The sequence below is a fragment of the Selaginella moellendorffii genome, unplaced genomic scaffold (assembly GCF_000143415.4).
Source record: "Selaginella moellendorffii unplaced genomic scaffold, v1.0 SELMOscaffold_109, whole genome shotgun sequence".
Taxonomy (NCBI): Eukaryota; Viridiplantae; Streptophyta; class Lycopodiopsida; order Selaginellales; family Selaginellaceae; genus Selaginella; species Selaginella moellendorffii.
This window is the reverse complement of record NW_003314370.1, coordinates 293223-309677: the sequence shown is the minus strand read 5'-3', so window position 1 is coordinate 309677 and position 16455 is coordinate 293223. Positions and strand designations below refer to the sequence as shown.

The window sequence follows — 16455 nt, the reverse complement described above, 5'->3', positions numbered from 1 at the left end:
CAAACAAACTAAGTTAGCAAGTACGCTTTAAGCTGATAATTACAAATTTGTGCGGGAATTAGGGTTCCTGGGTATAGGGCTTTGATAGAGGGCATGGCGCTGGCTCAAATGCAGATGCCGCTCATGCGTCTCGGCGGTTCCAAGCCCGCCGGACGCAACAGAAGGAGCAGCAAAATCTCTAATCCGAAGAAGGTTGCCAAGGAGGAGCTAGTCACTGTGCTCCATTTTCCCAGGAAACCAATGGAGGAGGAAATCGAGAAGGAATCCAGCACTGCGAGTAGCGATAGGTATTCATATCTCAGCGATGGTAAGCTCGACAAATTCCACAGGCTTCGCTCTCCCAGAGCTGCTCGAGAGCTCTCCTTGTAAGCCAAGTTTGTTATCGTTTTCCTTGGTTATCTTATCCATTTCTCGTTCGTAGGTGTGTGTTATATGCGGGATTGGTGTCTGGCAGTGATCCATTGGAAGTTTTAGAAGATCGAATGCAAGCTAGAAGAGGTAATAAAAATCTTTCCAGCCACATGTTTGGTCTTTATATATATTTTTTTGTTCTTCTCTAGAGCGTGTTGATGAGAAGGTACTGGACCAATACGATCATGACGCCAAGAGCGGCGAGCCTCTCTATGTGAGCTGTGAAAGCGAAGCCAAAGAACTGGAATTCCAGCAAGAACAACAGTCAGAAATTGGTAAAAGCTCTATCTTATTCTCAAAGTTTTGTCCTGAGCACCACTTTTCTTGTTGCAGATGCGGCGCTACTAACTGCTCATCCTTGTGTAGTTTACAATAAGTTTGTTCTAAGGTATGGGAAGGAGGTGACTTTGTGTTCTCGTTTTTTTATCTGGATCTCGTTGAGATGCTGCAGTCTTGCGGAGAAGATCATAAAAGCGACCTCAGAGGGACGGGAAAAACAAGAAGCAGTTGTCAAAGAGCTTCTTCCCTCGACATGGAAGGTAGAGTAGCTAAGTTCCTCTTTTCTTCTTTGTTTTTCCGAGAAGTGACGTGAGTTTTCATAAAGACATTTTTCGTGTCAGGACGAGAGCAATGGAAAACTCCTTGAAACAACAATTATGCACATGGCTATTGCAGAGATAGAGGTTCTGGGGACATCTCCAAACATTGTCATTAACGAGGTTTGTGTGCATTGTTTTCGCTTTATAAACTCATGCCGCTCACTCACTCTGACTTTTATAAACTTTCCTTGTTGTTTTACCCAGGCCGTGGAGCTTGCCAAGAGATTTTGCGATGGCTTTGCCCCACGAGTGGTGAACGGCTGCCTCGGGAATTACTTCCGCAGCCGACAACCGCGCCGTAACATGTCTCCTGTTGCCAAGGGCCTGCAAGCATCCTCGAGCGCCTCGCTTTACGAGAGTATTGGCTGGAAGGATGAATACGATGACTGATTGACAGTTGTTTCTCTGGGAAAAGAAGAGGAAGGGGAAGAAGGATTCGCTTCGCAGCACGCACTCCGGTGGGTTTGTTGTTATACTTTTTTGAAGTCTACAGAGCTCAAAAAATTTCCAGACGGCCCATCCGCCAGCCAGCCAGTACAACGGAGGCAGCAGGGGGCCATGCTTTGCTACTAGCTACAAGCAGACACAAGGACGGTTGTTTTCTAGCTAGCTACTTGGATCTCTGGCAGCTGAATCTCCAGTTGGTGCTCGCTCCAACAAAAATTATAGCAGACACCACGGGGGGTGAATATGAGTCGGACACCAGCAGCTCCTTCAACTCTTGGGCTGAAAACAAGTTGAATCGAGCTGGAGCCAGCCAAAGCGGCCAACCAGCCAGCCAGCTCCATCGATCGTCCGTAAGTTATAGTCGGCAGACACTTACAAAAGCAGCAGCGGCAGTAAAGCAGCGATCGGTTGAGAAGTTGAGAGAAATGTTTGGAGGTGATGAATTCACGCCACTCTCCCTCACAGGCCCAGGAGCACGTAGTAGAGCATTGTGATGGGAAAGGCCACCAGCATGCCGAATATCACCCTGGCAGAGAGGTACACACAGATGCAACAGGCGGGCAGTGTGAGTTGAGAGAGAATTGAATGCACACACAGTGTGTGTGGTGCGGGGGGGCACAGAGAAGGGAGGGAGGAGGAAAAGGAGAAAGTACGTACGCTGTGCTGAGGACGTCTGGATGCACGTTGTACTCCTTCGCGAAGACGAATGGGACAATGCCTTGGGGAAGCGAGGCCTGAAAGCGTTGTTTTTCCGAAATCCAAGTCAAGAGTTAGCGGGCTAGACGAGAAGACGGACATGGAGGCAGCGAGAAGCGGGCCAGCTAGAGAAGAACACGACTTGGAAGAGCGAAGAACGAGGAAAGACAACGGAACTTGGAAGAGAGATGGAGAGCTACTTTTCGAAGAAGGAAGGAGAAGTGGAAGCTGTGCTGGAAGGATGGAAACGGGGGTATACCTGTACTATAGAGACGTGGAGATTGACACCTTTGAGGCCGACAGCTATGGAAGTTGCTGCCATTACCGCAGGGCCTGTTACAAAGCGTACCACCATCCCGAACAACGCCATTGATGTGCCACACACCAGAATGCGCTTCTGCAATGCCATGAACAGGCCTGCAACAAAACCAAGAGAAGATACTCCCTCGATCAAACAAGCTCGCAGGATGGAAAACCACAGCAGGGTGAAAGAGAAGAGAGCCAGTACCTAAGCTGAACATGGCCATTCCGAGTCCGGCCTTGGATAAGATTTGGATGGAGTTGTCGATGATAGCCGGCATCCTGACGTGCCACCTTCCAGAAACAGCGACAAGAGACGGAAGGATGAGCAACGAAGTGGAAGAAAACTTGCACTTACTTGTAGGCGACGAGAGCCCAGCCGAGGCCGAGCAAGCTGGAGTACGTGTTGGGATTGCGGATCAGCTTTCTCCACACCATGTCCACGATGAGCCGGGTCATGACACCAACAGAGGGCATCTCGGTCGGCTGATCGTCCGCGAGGTTGCTGCTGTTCTTCGGAGGCATTTCCAAGCCGGAGCTGGAATTTCGAGCAGGAATGTTGGTGCTGCTGTTGCCCTCGTCCACTCCTCCAGCGTGACCGAAGCTAAAGTCGTGAGGAGCTCCGGACGCTGCTGTTGCCGTTGCTGGAGATGGACATAAACACCGGACAGGAGAAAAAAACAGAGCACAGGCCATCAGTCGGCTATGGTGGTGCGCGAGAAACGAAAACTTTGGAAACTTACAATCGTCATCGTCACCTACGAGAAGCCGGACGTCCTTGTTATTGTTGGAGCGGAAGTCATCGTTGAGCATTCGGACATTGCCTTCGGAAATTGGAGAGCCGCTGGAACTCCACACGAACATATGGACGAGGTCGTTCTTGCTGGCAGCAGCATTGAGAGCTGGAGCTGGAGCTGGAGGAGCAGGGGCAGGGGGTGGAGCAGGAACAGGAGGAGGAATCATCCGAGACGGTGGAGGAGCGGACTTTGTCGACGGCCGGTGCTGCTCTTCGATGTTAAAGTTGGAAGTTCTCGGCGTCGGCCCCCTGGAAGAATGGAGCGAGTAGATATCCGAGGCAGTGAAGCTCGAGTGGCGAGGTGGCGGCGGCGGCGGCGGTGGTGGTGGATTGTTGAAAGCCGGCATCATCATCATCATGGAGTAGTACTCGGCGTGGTTGAAGCTGGACTCCCGCGGGGTCATGTTCCTCGAGGAGTGGATCGAATAGATGTCAGCTCCGGTGAGATTGGAAGGCCGCGGCGTGAGAGCTTTCGAGGACGCGATGGGAGAAGGAGGATAGAGGTCGTGCCTGGAAGCAGTGGAGCGCCGCACAGTGACGTGAATCTTACCGTCGTCACCAATCTCCGCGTCGGCCTGGATGGGCTCTCTGTTTCCATCCAGAGAGACTACATCCGAGTCGACTTTGAAGGAGACGATGGACGCAGCGGTCTTGGGGAACTGGTCCCGGATGAGGTTCCTGGCACTGCGGTACTCGTAGAAGACGAGCAGCAGCGTGTACCAGATGATGCATTGGAGGACCACTGCCTGGACGACGAGACTTCCAGACTCGGTGCCATACATCGCTGCGAGCAAAGGGATCCCCATGACCAGAGTGTTGGGAAGCGTGGCCAGCATGAAGAGAGTGATAGTCCACTCCATGCTTCCATTGTTGGAGTAGCGGCACCAGACGAGAAGAACCGCGAGAATGGCCAGCTTCTGGAGGACGTCGGCGGCGATGAACTGCGCGTTCATCTTGTAAGGATCGTTGGTGGCGAGAATCTGGAAGGAGAGGAGTGGGACCGCGAAGATCGCCACGAAGCGATTGATGCCGCCGCATTGATCCGGAGTGAGGATCTTCCACCACCGGACGGAGCCGTAGGCCAGGATCATTGCGACGTAGAGCGGCACCACGGCGCTCATCACCACATAGAAGTCGTGCGCGCTGATCATCGTGAAAGGTTCTTCTCTTTTCTTCCTTCGGATCTTCTTCTTTGCGCTTACTTACCAGTGCTCTTTGAGCAGGACTTTCTTGACACTCGCTCGCTCTACGACTCGGTCGCTCGATCTTCTACAGAAGCTGAGAAGAGGAAAGAAAAGGAACTCTTGTCCAATCCGGCGACTTCTCTCCACTCCAAGTAAGCTTTCGAATCATTCCTTAGATTTCTCGGGAAGAAGGAACTCGAGAAGAGCAAAACGACTGACTACCACTCCTGACTGCCTCGCTCTCGTGCTTGCGCTTGCTTGCTCCCTCCCAGGAGCTCGCGTCGCTTCCTCCAACGAGCAGCTCGTTAGCAGCGCAATTGGATTCCATCCAAGTAGAAAAAGAAGAAGAACAAGGACGTGAAAAAAAAAAGTGGGAGAAAACGCTGCTAAAAACTAGCGAGACGATGCGAGGAGCGAATCAAATGGAAGAAGACGGTTGCGGCGAAGAAGCTCAACGCCCCAAAAGCTACCACACGCTGTCCCCCAATCCATCATCAAGCACACTACAGCGCTCACACTAAATTTATATATAGTTGCAATTTTCTACGACCAAAACCATATAAAACTCTATACGCAATAAACTAGAGCTGCTCTTTACTTCCACGGCTTTAGAAAAAAGAAAATATCAAAGCCCACTCCACCAAGAACGCTTAGATGTATTTGCACAGTAGAGATACCCACCTACACTACACACTAAAGTTCCAGAGAACAGTCAGGCGTGCTCCACAACCCATAATTACGTGTAATCAACCCGCAAGAGAAAATTATTCCCCGTGTGCGTGTGGGTATATTCCCCAGGCCCATACCACTCGATTGCATTGTGCTCGATGTTTTATACCTTTTACCTCCGCCATTGTATTTTAAGCGGAAAAGAACCCATCACGAAGCCCTAATCTAACCCTAAATGGAAAAAGGTGGCGGTCCGGGGGAATCTTGTTGCCCCCTGCACGTGAGAATGTCAGTGATGTAATGTCGGGTGGCGGCACCATGCCTGACACGTGGCAGGGGGCGTGCCGCATATCATGCGAACATGCCATGGTGAAGAGGACAGGGGGACATGGATGGGTCTGGCTGGCCGACACTGGCCCATGCCGCATTTGTGTACGGAATGATGGAGGTTGCAGCAGCCAGCAAGCAAACTTTCTGGTTTGCTTTTCCTTGAAATTACAAGTTCACATTTCAATATGTTTTCTTATTTAGAGTCCAATTGAATTTTTGGGTTTGGTAGCATCTAGACATTGGCAAAATAGTTATAAAATATAATTACGATTCTAGATAATAGTATAAAACTACTAGTTTTTATGTAATAAAATAACTTTAAAAGAGTTATAGTTTTAGTACTAAAACTATAACATAAATACATAATCATTTACTACATCTTGTAATCCTTAGTTTGATTACTCATCTTTCCTAAATATTGAAACAGTTTTGTTTTAGCTTAAACAATATAAACTTAGTATAAGATAATGAGAAGCTTCAAATTCATACTTAGCATGATTTTGCTACAACTAATTTATACTAAAGTCTTTTTTCTTTCCTAATGAATAAATCACTATAAAAATTATTTTAATAAGGAAATAACTAGTATTTTATATGGCATGCTTTGCCAAATTGTCAAATACTTAGTCTCTTTCAAATTTAATACTTATTTACTTCGTATCCAAAATCTAAATACAACTTCTACTGTGGTTCAAAGTTATAATAGAAACACTGAGTATAGAAAAAAGCAACAGTGATAAAAATACTTCAAAGAATAAGTATATAGAGACTTTTAATAGCTTATATGATTAAAATTATTTACAATTAAAAATAATTAAGAAATATTATAAATAAACTAAAATACAATTTAACAAAGTGTATAAATAATTTATAAATATAAGATTAATATAAATAAATAAAACCTAAAATATATAGTATATTTTAGAAAACAAAAAAGACTTTGGGACTAATTGACATTTAAAAAGTATAAACTTAATTGTATTATGTGAGTGCATGGAATATATGGCTTGTTTTATTCTTGGTGTTTTGCTGTCTCCTGTTAATGTGGAGCGTGATCGTGACATTAATTAACAAGTTATGGATAATGCAGTTTAATTCTTAGAGAATGTTCAAGGATTGAGTTTATGGGAAGACAATATGTATCAGCTCAAATGATTGTAATGAGGAACTTAATTATTATAAAGATAACTTTAGAGACAAAAACATTTCATGGGATAAGTATCAATCCTTTAATTTACCATCTGATTCTCCTTTTTTACCTTTTGCTCTTTCCTAACTTTTTCTTATTTCTCAGCTTGAGCCATTTTCTTGTATTTTTAGTGTTTCTTCCTTATCTATAGTGTTTTTTTTTTAATACGTTAATCATTTGTGACTCTTATGATTCTCATTTTCAGTTTGGTATTAGGTTGAGTGTTTTATGTCCTCATCATACTAATCTAGATGTTAATTATGCGCATGAAGTTAAAAATCTTGCTTTTGTTTCATTGGCAAAGTATTTGAACAATTTTAGTGTTGAGTATTCCTTTGTTCCAAGAGTTAAATCACTTTAGCTAAAGTTTTAGATTGAATGTCTGTCCCCATTTGTAAGTATTACTCAAATCCTTTATTTTACTGTTGTTATTGAAGAGTTTATATATTTCTTTAAGAGTGTAAACATTTCTATTGATTTTCCCTTCTTAAATGTTGAATTGTGTGTTAAAAAGGTTGAGCGAGTAAATCTTATGCTGATATTGTGGTGACTGAAGTATTTTATAAAAAGTCCTTTATTTCCAAACTTTAGCCACATGTTTTTCTTTTAATTTCCCCATTTTAGCATTGTCAACTAATGTAAATACTTCTTTCAATGCTTCTTTATCCACTTTTTCTTATTTCATAATATTTCTTCCTTAATTTTGTTCTTGCTTTCTTTTTTTTACCTTGATGCTTCAAACTTTTTTTTCTTTAGGGAAGGGGGTAGAGAGGACAAATGAGAGTTTAGCCCTAACGATGGAATAAAGATAAATGGATACAGTAGTGGAGTAAAGACAAATGACATGGATTGTGAAGTGAAAACAAACATAACAAGTCCGAATAGAATATTTGGCCCTCAAGTAGTGAAACTAAATAGATGTAATAATGAAGTGAGGCCAAATATAAATAGTAGGGTAAGGACAAACACAACAAATTTGAATAGATATAGTGCTTTAAAACTTTTTTTTCCTTCGAGGAAAGAAGGAGTATGTGGAGGACGAATGGAGTGAGTGTAACCTCCCATGTGCAATGCTAGATAAGGATGATGGTTGTGAGTTTAAGTTAATACGAGTCTTAAATATTGACCAAAGCAAAGATATAAAGGTAGGTTTTACTTATAGTCATGAGTTCAAGTTAGTAATGGTCTTGGAGGATTGTCAACAAGTAAATTGAGAGATAAGATGTATTGTTTGTTGTAATAATGTGTTATAAACTATAATGGTTTTCAAAGTCCTTTGTTTCAATTCAAAATTATAACTTTCTGGTTGCAATTGAATATGGAATTATAATTAGTTCATTGGTTTTTTGTAATTGATTAATGCTTGTGCCATGGTTTTAGATTTTATTTTAGCCATAGTTGTTTGTAAGTTTATTAATGGTTTTGTATTTTAGATTCTTGTAGTAGTCTAAATGTTCCACTTGACTTATTGTCATCAACTTCTCATATCTCATCTATATAACTTCTCATATCTCATCTATATTTACAAACATTATACCATACTCCCCTTTGGAAGATGAGAAGTTGATGACACGGAGGTAGTAAGATCGAGATGAGAAGTCCATGTACATGTAATACATGTATTACCATAGAAATTATATTTCAAACTCTTGTAAAATTAACTGTCCAATATTGAAAATATTTTAGACTACAGTAACATCTGGTTTAATTTTCATTTGAAACTAGCTTTTAAATTATAAACATGTCTAAAAGTTATAAATACAAGATGGTAGAATATTCTAGAATATCCAGTATATATCTTATAACGGGAAAATATAAAAAACAAAAAACAATTGTGCCTAGTCAGTATTTCACTTTATCAATCGAACATTCCCCTCTATTTCGTTCAATTGGCTCCAGTCTACATGCCAACACGTACACCAAGCTTTTTCCTAGGTGGTCCTCGACAGCCTTAACTCCTTACAATGACTGTAAAAAGGTAGCTGACGCTTGGAGCCAAATCTTCACGAGAATACTCATATCTCAAATAATTTCAGTTCATGACATAGATATGGCAATGGATGGACAAGCTCGTTACAAAGAAAACAGGAAGTTCCTGTTCTCCACCTCCAAGTTTTATCTCTTCTACTCCAATGTGAATCAAAAGCGGAATAACATACATATATATTACACTCCTCAATGGAAGAACTCACTTCTTTGGAACAAATGGAGCCTTGAGCTTGTCCACGACATTGGTACCCACAAACAGAGTCTTGGAGAGCACGAAGTCCGGGATGCCACTGCCCAGCAGCGCGCTCGCAACGAGCTGGAATCCGGGCGACTGGCTGCTCAAGCTCGCAAACGCCAAAGCCGTGGAATTCCCGGCATTCACCTGGAAGTGGATGAGCCCCTTCGGAAACGCCATCACCTCGCCCTTGTTGACCGTAGCGGCATACAACTTGTTGTCCGTGGTGATGAACCCGGCGTAGATGGTTCCCTCGAGGACGTGGAAGAGCTCGGACGCGCGCGGGTGCGTGTGCGGCGGGACGAGGCCTCCCTTGGCGAAATCCAGGCGCGCGATGGACAGGCCGAGCGTGTTGAGAGCCGGGAAGGCCTGGACGACCCCAAACACGGCCCCCAGGCCATTGGCGTTGTTGGTGCTGGCCGGGGTGGCGAGGCCCTTGAAGACGAAGTCGGCGGCGCTGGGAGGGGATGTCTTGCAAGGGTATCCATTGACGGAGAGCTTGGAGGTGAGGTCGGCGACGCAGGTGTCCTGGAGGGGATCACTATCGTAGGCATTTGTGGTGCTGGGCGAGAATGCAAGTGCTACGAGGAGGAGCATCACTGCTGCTGCTGCCATTGCGACTGGAGTTGGAGCGGAGGAGGACATTTGGAGAGGAGACATGGCGCGTGAATTTCTTTCGGAGTTGGGGACTGGGGATTGGGAGGAGAGTAGCCTCCAAAGGTCTTGGTTGTGGTGGTATATAACTTGGACGCGGGGATACGAAGGATATGCGACGCGCGGGAGCTTTCGTAGCCAGCTTGTAAACGGGACCCGCAGGATAAAGTAGACCTCTAGGTGTTCACACTGTAAAACTTCTTAGGTTTATCAATTTTGATTAGCATTAATGACATAGAAGTAATTTCAAGAATATATTATAAAAGATTTCTTTAATCGAACGGTTGTGATCTTCTACCTTTATATTTATTGTGTAAATACAGTTTAAACTTCACTAATTATACTAAAACGACAATTTAACATTAAAACCTAGAAAGAAATCGTGCAAGCCATTTGCTTTCTACTTTTCTAGAGTAAAATGGTGGGGTGATTATACAAATTTTTGGAGGGCCTTATTTTCGCCTCGAGCTCTCTCTCATCCATTCTGGATCTCTACACAGCGGCCGCAACCTTGTCCTGCTGCTGCCGATCGTGTTTCTTCATTCGCCTGCGGTAAGAATCCTAGAGACAAGCGAGAAAAGAGATCATAAGAATCGTGAGCTAGGAAATATTTGGAGATCTTACAAGAGGCTCGTCATCATCCGTGTCTCCCAGCGCATCCCTTTGTGAACTCTCGGCTTCCGCAGTTCCATTTACTACTGCTGCGTTGCTCCCATTCACTACACAGTCCAGCCCGGTGTTAAAAACAAAGGAAGAGTAGAAAAATCCCACCTTTTGGTCTTTTCTCGTTCTCAGATTGGTGGTGTTCGTCGTCACTATCACGCGTCCGTTTCTTGCCCTTCGGTTTCCTGCGAAATGCCAGACGATGAGAAACTCTTAACGATCAACACGCGGCTTTACTTCTGGGAGCTCCCTTCGCTCGTCCTCTTCTTCGCCTTCGCTTGCCTGTAGTTAAAGGCACACGGTTAGCTTTTCACAGCGCATGGAAACGTCTACATACTCCCTAGGTGGCGGCGATGGAGAGGTGTCCTACAAGAGAAAAAACAAAAGCAATTAAGAAAAAAAATCGTTAGTCATTCCCGGACGGAACCAAAATCATGCGTTACCTCCTTCTCCTTCCCATCTACGTAATGCCAACGCTCTTTACTCATGTCCAGCGTCTCTCTATCACCATCGTCATAGGACACCTACATACAAACGGGAGAAAAGTTAGACATGGTGAATCTCCTTTAATCACTTACGTGGTGTCTCTTTCTTTTCGCATCATACGACTTCACAACTCCACGGTAATACCTGAACACGATCCATAAGCATTACAGGACATCAACTTCGCCTAACTTACTTCTTATCGTCTGGCCACCACACCTTGACCCTTCGGCCTAGATGGGGTTCGGGTTCTTTTTCCTCGCTTTCACTTTTGCCGGGCTATTGATAAGTTACATGTCAACTCAAGCTATCCCTTGTAAAAGAAAAGTACCTTATGAGAAGCTTGCTTTTTCCGTTTTGTGGTGCTAGCACCATCATCCTGAGTTTTTAAGTTCATAAAACCCACAGTTAGAACTCTCAGTGCAACGACTTCACTATTTACCTTCTGTTTCTCCTTCTCTTTTTCCTTCTTGGCACTAGACTTCGGAGTCTGGCCTTTGGCATCCGCAGATGTAGCAGGAGAGTCTACCTCCACCTTTTGCTTTTTGGCTGGCCTCCCTCTCTTTTTCTGTCCAGGAGTGTCTTCCTGTTGCTTTTCTTTAGTTGGCCTTCCCCGTTTTCTCTTGGGAGCATCGTCACCGTCGTCTTCTGACATGCTTTCCGCTTCCTTCTCCTTACCTTTGCGGGCCGGAGTCTTTCCTTTACCCTTCTTAGTTTCAGCAGAACCGCTTTTCCGTGGTAAGGGATCCTCATCCTCGTCGTCATCTGATCCTTCTGCTCTTTTCTGTCCCCGCTGGTTTTCCAAACATGAAAAAGAGCCATGAGATGCTGTAAAGAACAATCGAAGGTTTAACCTGAGCTCCTTTGGGCATTGAAGATCGAAAACGATTCAGTACAGTCGATGTCAAGGCCGACGGCATATTGCTGCCATCCTCCTGTTAGAAGTATAGAGCAATTGATAAGTAATCACAAAAACCGCTTGTACCAACCTTTAAGCTGTCTTCATCAACGGGTTTATACAGGTTTGAAGGCAGACGTACATCTCCCTTGTAAGGCTCCGGTGAACGTTTCGACAAGTCCTTCGCTATGTGGAGACCGATGTCGCAAAGAGCGTACAGGTTCTACATAAGATTTGCAAGTAATCTCTATCAGTGAATATGCAATGACGCGAATACCTGAGTTGCCGCTGGAACATTTGCATCCTCCGTGTTTTTTATACGACGAAATATTTCCAGAACCGCAGCCAAATTATTTTCTTCTCTTTTCACATCCGTCTCTTGCCCAAGCAATGCATGAATGTACGAGTAAATCTGCCTGCAGCTTGGTGTGAGAAGTCAACACACTGATTATCAAACCATACTTGTAGAAAGGTTCATATGGAGCGGTCTCAGACGAGGACAGATCCGGAAATTGTGGATGATGAGCGAGAACGTGAATCAAGGACGTCAAGTGGTATTCTGGATGGACGTTTAGACCTTCACTGCTCTTGAGACGAGCGACATTGCGACGAGTATTGTCGATAAAGTCAGTCATGTAACGTTGAGCCTAGAAACAAGAATTCAAAAGCCTATAAAATATTTATGTTACACATTACCTCCTGTACGATATCTTTTCTTGAATCCACCGAGTACAAAGGATACACGATGGCGTATTTGTGAGGCAACCGTTGAAGTTTCAAGTACTGATGGGTTTTCAGTAAAAACTTCTGGCGTACATCAAAAACTGGATCCTGTGGCAATGACAGTGAGTAAGGTGATAGCCAATCAGAAATTTACCTGCGCTGTCATCATTATAAACCGAGAAGTGGCAGCAGGGATTTCTTTGTCCCAGATTCGAGAAAGACGCAAAAAAGCTTTAGCAGCTGCAAGCCGCATGTGTGCCTTATCAATGTCACTGAAAAAGATAATAGAATTAGCAGCCAAAGAAAAGCGCGTCGTGCAGTAAACCTCGACTTCGACTCCTCGTTGATTGATCCGAATCTAAGAAGATTCAACAAAACCGGTTGGATAGTTTTTAACGAGCTTTGACGCAAATTTGCATCTTTATTTGGGAGGTAGCTTTTAATCAATGCCTTGAGACCATATATCTGCGAATTAAGATAGAACACTTAGAAAACGACAATCTACGTAAAAATATAATACGCACCTTCAGCATGCATTCCTCACTCCTGCTGTCCCAATCTGATTTAGTTGAATCCTACAATGAGAAATATTAGAAAACGGGAACAACAAAAATATCGCTAAAACTTAGGACCTCGGACCGTTCTCTGGGAAGTAGATCTTTTAAAACATATTGAACGACGTCGGACTCCCTAGTCTCAAACACCGGCATTGCAGTTTGAGCTATACAACCCAAAGATTGTAAAACAGTTGGAAGATGCGCTTTACTCTCCATGGCTTTTAATAGATGCTAAAAGTAAAGAGAATTAGAAAAACAAAATGCTACCGATCGAAGCTACATACCCCATACAGAACCGATAACGCTTTAAGCCCAGCATCCGATGACAAAGCCGTAATGGCAGATATTGCATTCTTGGCAAGCTCACGTGTACCCTCCAAGCAAAACGTCTCGAGAGTCAAATCAATGGAACTGCAAACAAAATGAGTTCCAAACTCTATCTGACTGAACCTTACCTTCTGGAGTCCACGATTTTCTCCCGCAAGCAGTGACCGGATCTGGAAATAATTTGAAGTGCAGCGTTCTTAACGGCATCATCCTCGCTGTCTTTAAGAAGATTGAAAATCTTATCTTGGACACCGTCCATCAGTTCAGGAAAATATCGGGAAAAAACCTGTATATAACTCAAGCAAGTTAGACAAAACAATGAAAATAAATTCTCAAATAAAGACTTTACCAGAAGCAAATTCATGCACGAAGAAACAGCATTTTTGTTTCCAGAATCTTTGAAAGTCTCATACTCGTCTAATACTGCGGCAACGTGCTCTCGTCCGAATAGTAAAAACGAACATCGTACTGCCAGAAGCCGCAGGAATTCATATTGTGGATGCTTGACACCGATTGTGCTCAGTAAATCATCCTACAGACAGAAACCAGATCATCAGAACGGGACTAATAGCCTACTTTCGCCTTACGCAGATAGAGCGTGAAACACTATATGGTGTACTTGGCTCCAGCAAGGTCAGCAATCTTTTAAAAATCGAATTATCCTTCATCTGATGAAGTTTTGCAAGACTTTCCTCAGCCTTTTCATCAAACGTCTCTGCCATAGATTTGAAGCGGTCCTGCAACTTCTTTTCGAGCTCAGGAGCGTTTTCCTCCTAAAACCACGAAACGTCAGAACATTAGATAAAGGTAGAAACTAGTACCTTCAGATCCTGACGTAGATGTAAGTATTCCTTCATTTCCAGCTGAAACCTACAAAGAGAAATCGGCCAATGTGAAAACTGCAAGAGAAAAACGAAAAAACGCGTACCTTTGCTTCGCACTGAGAACCCGTTCCAAACCTTTGACATCGTTACCCTCAAACTGAGAAAACATCGCAATCCAATGCTTCGTTCTCTCACTGACTGGAAGTTCAGGTAAAAAAAGTTCTTCACTAAAAGCTAATTCAATGCCATGAGGTCTGCGGGAAATAATTGGATGAAAAGGAAACCGATGCGAGAGAGAAAACAAGCAGAAAAAATACCTGAACTCCTTGAGATTTACGCACTTCAAAATTTTAATGGGAATCCACTCAAGCTTTTCAGATTCCGGAGTGCCACAGTGTGTAGCGTAGACATTGGTAAGTTTCTGCATAGCCAAATTCCTAGTGCCTGCCTGCATGACATCGTATTAGTTTTTGAACTTTGAGACTATAAATACCTTTGTATCTCGCAGCCTATCTGCAACCGTGTGAAGTACTTTCATTGGGACAGATTCAAGATTTGTTTTGGCGATATCACAGATCACTGTCACAGCTTTCATCCTTCCTTGATCATGGGTATCTTGTACTCTATCCTCAAGTTTTTCTGCAAAGAGAAACAGGTCAATACAGAAATATTGCGAGAATTAGTGTTTCACCTATGATCTCCTTAGCATCCGCACCAAGAGAGTCAAAGCAATCCCTTGCAGACTGCATTGTTGCCACTCTTACGTTCAGAGACTTGTCAGTGATTCTCTTGATGAACTCTGAAACAAGCTGTTTGTCGACAGCCTGACCCTGGGAGCTAAAAACTCTTCCAAGAAGTTCAACTGTTTTCACTCGTATAGTTTCATCCCCGTTCTGCATAAAAATGAAATCGAATCATTAACGTTATACAAGTGCAATATGACATACCACAAGACCTTCCACAATGGTCGGTGCATATGCCAGGAACATCTTGGGAGCACAGCGATGGATTTCAAATAGGACTTCGTAGTAATTTTGTTGTAACCAAGGATCAGCTGATTGCTCATGAACTGTATTCAACAGTCCAATCACATTAGGCTCCAGTTCTTGTGCATTTTCTCGAATAACTTCCGAAGCCACCTTGCTCGCAGCGGCAGATGTCTGTAGACATGAAGTTTGAGAAATTTCAAATTATAAAACAACGAAAATTGTCGTTTACCTTTTTGCTCTTCACGAGATTTGAAACAATCTCCATTACCAAAGGCCTCGGGTAGTTATCACTGTCCTTCACGAGCAAAGCCATGATGTTCAGCATCGCGCTAAGGATATTAGACGGATGATCATCCCTGCGAACGAGCGATAAATTTGCCTCGCAGAAAAGAAAGAAAAACAAACCTGGCTTCCTGAAAGAGAGTTTTGAACATATCCAGAATCACATCGTCGCAATTGTCAATATCCAGCAATAGCAGACAGGACTTGATGGCAGACACCGTCTCCAGTATGTGTACCCGTTTTTGGTATAATGGGCTTTGCATGTCACTGAGTCCTTTGAACGTGTTGACAATGAGCTCAAACAGATCCTGGAAAGAAAAAAAAAGGAAAGACATGAGATATGTAGCTCTCAAGGCACAACAAGACCTCAAATACCTTAAGGACATCATCGTTGTAAGGAAGATCAGGAGCCTCAATTCTCAAAATCTCGCTAGCGCATGTCGCCACAAACAATTTCACCTCCTTATCCTTGTGATGTAGCAGCTCCGCTCTCACCAGCGCATCCTTGCAAGGAGCCAGAGCCCGCCGCGTCTCCTCTGAGGCGGATTGATCGACATTAGGCAGCAGCGCCGAGAGTTGCTGCAAGGGACGCACGGAATTTCGTGAGCGACGCCCGCGCTAGACCTAAAACCCAGCAAGAAGGCCGCCGCCGGCGCGGAGCAAGAGCACTCACCTTGAGAAGCTTGAGCAGCGCATCCTTGGAAGAGGGAAGCTGGAGCTCGCCGAGCCTCTTCCCCAATTGAACGATCTTTTTCGTGTCCACTGTGGCCGCCATACCTCACCGATAATGCGCGCGCGGCGCGCCCCCCGTCGCGGCTGCTCGCTGGAGCGCCCTCACAGCCGCTCCATCAACCCTAAAATGACTTCTTCCCACCACTGCGCAAACCCTCGTCTTTCTTCGCTCCTTGTTTTATCAAAAATGGGAAACCGTCAAGACCCCGTCATTTATTTCAAATCGCCCGTCATTTTGATTGGGCCATCCGTACATGGCGGGAAGCGGGAAGGCCGTGTCCAAATGGCCACAGCATTCTAGTTACCCGCCGATCGAGTTTTGAGTTCCTGGTCATACTGTCTGCCGTACAAAAGCGTTCAGATCTAAATCCCACGTCAGATTTTTCTTAAAATGGATGATTGAGAGAACCCTGCCCACGGACGGTCCCGATCTTCGCGGCTAGGATCGACTGGGTTTCAAAATTAACGGGCTAGATTT

At 44.3% G+C, this 16455-nt stretch overlaps 3 protein-coding genes across 4 annotated transcripts; 1 reads left to right on the top strand and 2 right to left on the bottom strand.

Annotated features, from left to right (window-relative positions):
- The first annotated feature begins 73 nt into the window (after window positions 1-73).
- LOC9631549 (transcription antitermination protein NusB) lies at window positions 74-1582 on the top strand. Its single transcript, XM_024664276.1, has 8 exons — window positions 74-365; window positions 422-498; window positions 561-686; window positions 745-799; window positions 863-950; window positions 1032-1130; window positions 1215-1468; window positions 1522-1582. The coding sequence occupies exons 1-7, from the start codon at window positions 94-96 to the stop codon at window positions 1398-1400; spliced, it is 903 nt and encodes a 300-aa protein (XP_024520044.1). The 5' UTR covers window positions 74-93; the 3' UTR covers window positions 1401-1468; window positions 1522-1582.
- LOC9631548 (probable auxin efflux carrier component 1c) lies at window positions 1456-4570 on the bottom strand. Of its 2 annotated transcripts, XM_024664274.1 has the most exons (6): window positions 3197-4570; window positions 2812-3097; window positions 2662-2747; window positions 2413-2570; window positions 2115-2191; window positions 1456-1983 (listed from the first exon to the last, which is right to left on the bottom strand). In XM_024664274.1, the coding sequence occupies exons 1-6, from the start codon at window positions 4398-4400 to the stop codon at window positions 1917-1919; spliced, it is 1878 nt and encodes a 625-aa protein (XP_024520042.1). In that variant the 5' UTR covers window positions 4401-4570; the 3' UTR covers window positions 1456-1916. The 2 variants fall into 2 exon arrangements, with proteins under 2 accessions (XP_024520042.1, XP_024520041.1); XM_024664273.1 differs by having other exon boundaries at window positions 1877-2191.
- A 5270-nt stretch (window positions 4571-9840) lies between these two features.
- On the bottom strand, window positions 9841-16142 carry LOC9631546 (sister chromatid cohesion protein PDS5 homolog A). The gene is made up of 33 exons (XM_024664327.1): window positions 15919-16142; window positions 15621-15824; window positions 15369-15553; window positions 15193-15319; window positions 14922-15134; window positions 14666-14867; window positions 14468-14613; window positions 14292-14422; window positions 14079-14228; window positions 13972-14020; window positions 13738-13923; window positions 13500-13682; window positions 13279-13436; window positions 13108-13234; window positions 12899-13054; window positions 12791-12841; window positions 12592-12731; window positions 12421-12538; window positions 12240-12374; window positions 12006-12190; window positions 11821-11959; window positions 11635-11766; window positions 11500-11580; window positions 11088-11438; window positions 10977-11024; window positions 10842-10924; window positions 10741-10792; window positions 10606-10686; window positions 10500-10528; window positions 10400-10444; window positions 10271-10347; window positions 10124-10218; window positions 9841-10060 (listed from the first exon to the last, which is right to left on the bottom strand). The coding sequence occupies exons 1-33, from the start codon at window positions 16018-16020 to the stop codon at window positions 9992-9994; spliced, it is 4230 nt and encodes a 1409-aa protein (XP_024520095.1). The 5' UTR covers window positions 16021-16142; the 3' UTR covers window positions 9841-9991.
- Between the last annotated feature and the right edge of the window lie 313 nt (window positions 16143-16455).